This window comes from Saccostrea echinata, unplaced genomic scaffold (assembly GCF_033153115.1).
Source record: "Saccostrea echinata isolate AGI-Se365-2 ecotype Australia unplaced genomic scaffold, CSIRO_AGI_Sech_v1 ptg000054l, whole genome shotgun sequence".
NCBI classification, from domain to species: domain Eukaryota; kingdom Metazoa; phylum Mollusca; class Bivalvia; order Ostreida; family Ostreidae; genus Saccostrea; species Saccostrea echinata.
The window spans coordinates 16,676,438-16,682,437 of NW_026889803.1; the positions used below are offsets into that span (position 1 = coordinate 16,676,438).

The 6,000-nt window shown below is 31.4% G+C and overlaps 1 protein-coding gene across 1 annotated transcript; it reads left to right on the plus strand.

Annotated features, from left to right (window-relative positions):
- Window positions 1-1,294: 1,294 nt before the first annotated feature.
- On the plus strand, window positions 1,295-5,076 carry LOC133204675 (perlucin-like). The gene is made up of 5 exons (XM_061340420.1): window positions 1,295-1,369; window positions 3,750-3,844; window positions 3,947-4,037; window positions 4,709-4,943; window positions 5,061-5,076. The coding sequence occupies exons 1-5, from the start codon at window positions 1,315-1,317 to the stop codon at window positions 5,074-5,076; spliced, it is 492 nt and encodes a 163-aa protein (XP_061196404.1). The 5' UTR covers window positions 1,295-1,314.
- Window positions 5,077-6,000: the final 924 nt, after the last annotated feature.

Sequence of the window (6,000 nt, forward strand, 5' to 3'; positions counted from 1 at the left end):
TCAAAGGGAACACTGTTTGATGATTTGTGATTTGTACAATATAGGTTGTGTTGCTTTTTGCCTTTTAACAAGATATTATGCCTCAAAGAAGACATCTGACAGTAGAGGAAGCCACAAGGGCCATTAAGATGCTTAAATTTGGATGTTCACAAGTTTAAATGGGTGCGCAGCTGGGTGTCAGCCATTCTGATATCGGACGTTGGTTTGAACAATATGAACAGACTAATAGCATCAAACTTAGACTCAAAAATGGTCGCCCGAAAAGTATACCTGTCAGTCACGAACGTCAAAAGCACTTCCTGCCAAGAGAAATCGAATGTCATCAGCAGAGAACTAACAATATGCATAGTAGAAGAAATTATGTATTAGATTTTTTTTTAAATTGTTTTTTTTTTCCTATTTCCAGTGACAAGTGAGTGATTATAAGTCTGGTAACCCTCACAGCCTGTATATATGATATAATACTGTTATCTGTAAATGGAATTTTTCAAATTTTAACGGAGAAAGTAAATAACCGTTTGCTGCTGCTAAAGTTTCTAAACTATGTCTTAATTAACACCAAAAGTACAATAATTTATCATTTTCTATCAACAAGCATAATTATTTGTTGTTAAAAATGGTTTAATTAATGATTCACTTCTAACTTTTATATCATTTTCCGTTTATTTATTTTAATGAGGAGTATTTAATATATTGGAGAGATCGCCTAAAGATTGAATAAATTGAAACAAATGTAAAGGGTAAAGCAATCATTTACCCAGCAATTTTTTGCTTTTGAGTAAAGTAAAGCCATAATTTTTACTGATGTTATATAAAAAAAATCTAAGGTGTTACTTTACAAATTATAGTCATGGAAAAAGACTTATCAAATTTATAATGACTAACAATCAGGCATAATTGAACAAACTGGCACCTTGCAAAATACCTAGTAAAGTGCGAAAATCTCACATTAACATTGTAAGATATTCCCTAGTTATTTACTTACACACAAAATGTTGCAAATATCAAGACATTTTTTAGTGATTTAAATTGCAAAGTTCCTAAAAATTCCGTTTCACTTATTTCGTTAACCTTGTTCCTGGACATGTTTTTTTTTAATTTTGTACGTTTTTGCTTTGACACGCTCTTAAATCTTATGCACTACCAATTTTCATTCAAAATAGCTATAGAAATTTCTTACTGACAGTAATTCCGTCTAAAGCCCAATTTATGTTCTAGATATGATCTATAGCAGAAATTCTTATCGGTCTTCAGATCAAACAATTATATAACACTACATACATACAGAAGTATGTTTTTATCTAATCAATTTGAATGACAATGTGGAAAATAAACCTGTACCATTGTGTGGTATTTCTTTCAAGTCTAGGTAAGTGCATCTCTCTTTAATTTAATGTTACACCATTAAATGTGACATATACTGTGTTAATTGCACATGTATTGTGAAAAAATGCTAATATTTTATTTTATTTCTCGCTTTTGGCTTTAACGTTGTTCATAAATTGTGGTATATGCAGTTGTACTTCGAATTCACACATCTGCAATGGTTTTAATGTCGTTCATTTTTGATGGATCAGATTCTCCCAACAGAACGATGCTAACACAACTACGCTTCTGTATGTTATCTGTGATTTATTAAATGTGATAATTCGAACAGAGAAGATACCCTTGGGCCACAAGGCTCACCTGCGTCACCTATGCCCTACTGATCTTCCTAAGAAGATATTTAGAAGATCGTATTCCTCCTTATTCCCCTCAAAATTTTGATGCCATACTGTGGCCCTATCATATGGTCATGACTCAATCAAACTAAGGAGAAGCCTCGATATCGACGTGACTAATACTATTGCGTCTTTGTTCTGGAGAAGTGGAAAAGATGAAATAACGAACAGTGATCAATCTCAAACATCCTATAAACATTACGAGCAAAGCAGAGCAAGAAAAGGCGAACCCCTGAAACACCAGAAGAACAAGTGAATAGGAGGAGTAAGCATCTCTTGTCGACCGGCCACATCCATCTTGAGCTCTAGCTCTGTATAATTAGATAAATGAAAAAATACGTAGTTAAGATTAGTATAAAACAATTGCTTAAAAATATGATGTAAAACACGTCGGTCAAAATTCGACCCAATGATAAGTTGTGCATATATTTGAAAACAAGGTTATTATACATGTAACGACTATAGACTGCAAAATGCTGACTATAATAAACAAAACTGTTGAGAGCCCTGTAACATCAATTTATTTGTCAGTAACCTGCTTCAGTTTAAAAATTGATCATACTTAGGACATGCCTTTACACTCAGAATCATTTTGGAGACATTAACAACATAAGCAGGTCATAGTGAAACATTACTACATAAATAGGTGGGTTTGATTAGAAAATCTGAAGTCATGCGGTTTGTCGTATAGATTCGATGTTTATTTCCCATAAACGTCTAAAATCAGTAAAACATTCAAATATGAATCAGATATGGCAGACTTTTTTTATGATTTTACTTCGAATTTACTGAGATATCGCGAGTAAACATATAAATTTAATAAAAAATGAATATTGTTAATTGATAAAATGTCGTCGATATGTCAATTTTTTTCCCACTGATTCTCATAATAAAAACTTGGATCTTCTATTGCGGTCCAAACCTACCCCAGGAGGTATGAATTGAACAAATTGGAATCTGCAATACCTAAACTGATTAGCAATTGCCCTGCTGTTCAATGTAATTGGTTACACAGTCATTCTGGGATGTGAAATGGAAATCCGTATTGGGAGAGATGAAGCCCAGTCCCAGAACGGATTCCATTTCACAACCTGGATATATATAACATTCTCAAACCGACTGTGTAACGAATTTGTCCCACCGAAGACCTTTAGTTTATTTAAACTAGAGTAACGGCTTCAGTAAAAGTTATAAATTCAAAATATAATTGAACATCTTATGTTTTCAGTATAACACCATCACAATTAAAGATATGAACAATAAATTTCACCAAACCGGATGCTTGCCGCCATTTGTTTACAACCAATTCAAGTACATGTAGAACAGAATCTCGCGTCCGATGCTTAATCAACCCTGCCCGGCGACAGTATTTTAGAAAATTTCAGGGTGTCATGTGATCTTTTTTAGTCCATCACTATTTACAAATTTTGTCTGAAGCGGGATAATAAACATGATTATGCATCTTTACTTGTAATGAAACGTTAAAATAATGAGTACTTTAAGCTTTCGTCACATTTTCAGATGTTTTCAATTTTTATTTTTCATCAGTATTCTACGTTAACTTCATATGTTTGTGTATAATATATCTTTTGTTCACTTGGAAATTATGTAAGCAAGTATTTGTACTGTGTAGTTTCTGGATATTTTTTTTGTTGTTGCTAAAATTGATGTGTTAGTTATCCTTTATCAAAATTTTCAATAAAATTTTCATAAATTTCCAACATGAAAAGATGCTTCAATATATCACTCTGACTAAGCTACATATTTAAATTGTGAAAAAAGAAAATGTTATGTATAACATATCGTGATAGATAAAACTTATAAAGATTTTATATTTGATTTTGAGCAACTGATAATGATATATGATATTCATATATGCATACAAAAAATCTTCATCATGATTGATCATTATTTATAGAATTTCATACGAGTTGTTGTGGTGAAATTGTATTATGAATTTCTCTGTGCAATACAAGTTGATACGAATCTAATATATTTATTACAAACTTTATATTTGTGTTTCTATAGGTCTATATCAGTCCTGTTGTCCAGAAGGATGGGTAAAGGGAAGGTACTCTTGCTACTATCCAAGTAGTGAAAGTGCCAGCTGGCAGGCGGCATCGGTAACTCTCTCTCTCTCTCTCTGTTTTGCACCTCTAATATTAATTTTCATTGTCACAACGAGCAAACATAACAAAGAAATCCTGTTTACTACCATTTTACAGGCAAGATGTCGGTCCATGCAAAGTAACCTAGTGATAATTAATGACTATGATGAAAATCATTTTGTAACTGGTATGCTTAAAGAATACATTCGTAAGTATTACGCCCTGCTCTGATAACTGATTAATACGACAAATATTGAAGCTTAAATGAAATTACATCTATTTTAAAGGACAGAAACCTGCATATTGTATTTTTTTTTCACTCACCTCTTTGATTTTTATTCGCAAATTTTATATGAGAAATGGTGGACTCTTAAGAGACACATACTGTAGATTCCTAAATATACGCGAGGAATTAATTAACGCGTAATTACGCGAGGAGCACCACTCGCGAAATAAAATTACTCGCTTTTATTTTTATGGTGTTGAAATTAATGTTAAATCTCATTGTAAACCGTCTATTCGCGAATTATTATTCTCGCGATTTGGCGTCTAAGAGCCCTTTCGCGATATTAAGTACTCGCGTAAAATAAGGAATTTACAGTAGTTGTCTATTGAAACATAAAAGTTTGAATCTTAGATTTTTTTTTTTACATCGAATGTCATTTATCTGAGGACTTTAAACAATCTACTTTATCTGGAAAACAAAACCAAAAAATTACATGGATACACTTCAAAGAGCATCACTGGTTGGAATATGTATTACATTTAATAAACAAATCAATTTTCTTTAAAAGAAATTTAAAGACATTTTTGTACTTGGTAATATTTGGTATACTAGTAGGTAGTAGAAACTTGCTCACACTGACATTTTTAAATCAGAGGCATATAAACACAATTTCTGGCTTGATGGAACAGACGCTCAACATGAGGGTTATTTTCTTTGGTCCTCTACAAGGCAGCCTATTTCTTACAAGAACTGGAATGTACATGAACCAAGTGGAGGAAACGAAAACTGTATAGAAATGTTAGTCAAAGAATATGCCAATCTTGACACTATTGGAAAGTGGAACGATAAAATTTGCTCTTATCTGAATCACTTTGTATGTGAAAGGAGGTAAGTGATGGGTTAAATTCTTATATTTTTTTTTAAAAAGGATACCGCACATTAACTTTTAAATAATAAAGCCCTTCATGAAATTCTAAATAATAATCTTCATCCTTTTTCTTTCAGTGTTGATGACCCATGATCATCTGCGTCAGTTGAATTTATCGGACAATTAAGAATAAATTTGATTATACAAGTGGTTTTTTTTTTTGGTTATATTCTGCCATTCTTCTTCATTTTTGACTATACTGAAATTCATATGAATGCCTTTTTGGTTGTTACTTTTGTCTTCAGATCAGCTTGAAAAATCTTTACGTAGGAAGGATTTAAGAGTATGCAGTTATCGTAATTATATGGTTCACGCAAAATTTCAAACAGCGATCCAGATTTTTTTAAGGAGGATTGACACACCAAAATTTTAATTCACAGATCTTTAAGACGTCCCCGTTAAGTTTGGGTTTCAGCACTGAAAGGCTGATATTTTGTAAGAAATTTTTTTCCAATTTTTGATAGAAAATAAAAAAAATATATTCATTTGCAAATAGAGTTAAAATTTGCTGTTAATAAATGCATAGTATGAATGTCTAATAAGATATGTAAAGAAAGACTGGATAGACATTTTGATTTTTTTAAATAAAAAAATATTTATCAAAATAAAACACATTATATGTGAATATTTTCAAAACCTATGGATAATATATTTAAAAAAAACAAAACAAGTCACAGCTACAAAGGATATTTTAGATAATCATTTTTTAAAAAGAAATTGAAATGAAATTTCTAAATTTTAGAGAAATTAATAGTTTAAATTTTGGCCAATCCCAAATGGTGGGAAAAAAATAATACACATAAAGCATAATTTTTAAAGTGTTTCTTCAATGAAAAGTACTTATCCACCTCTTTTCTAAAAAGATAATAAATACTTTATTCTTCTGTTTTTGTTTGTTAGATGATATCTAAAGGTGACTTTCAAAAGAACCCAGGAAATTTTTCCTGTATAGAAAAAAACTTAGAGGAAGGGGTACTCCTCGAATTCCCCTTTCGCACCAACCCCTTTTCAGAAACA

Bases quoted from the DNA above. Each gene is read 5' to 3' on its own strand.
- LOC133204675 (XM_061340420.1), top strand. From the start codon at position 1,315: ATGACAATGTGGAAAATAAACCTGTACCATTGTGTGGTATTTCTTTCA. The intron at 1,370-3,749 runs GTAAGTGCATCT...GTGTTTCTATAG, and splicing joins GGTATTTCTTTCAAGTCTAG to GTCTATATCAGTCCTGTTGT. The intron at 3,845-3,946 runs GTAACTCTCTCT...ACCATTTTACAG, and splicing joins CCAGCTGGCAGGCGGCATCG to GCAAGATGTCGGTCCATGCA.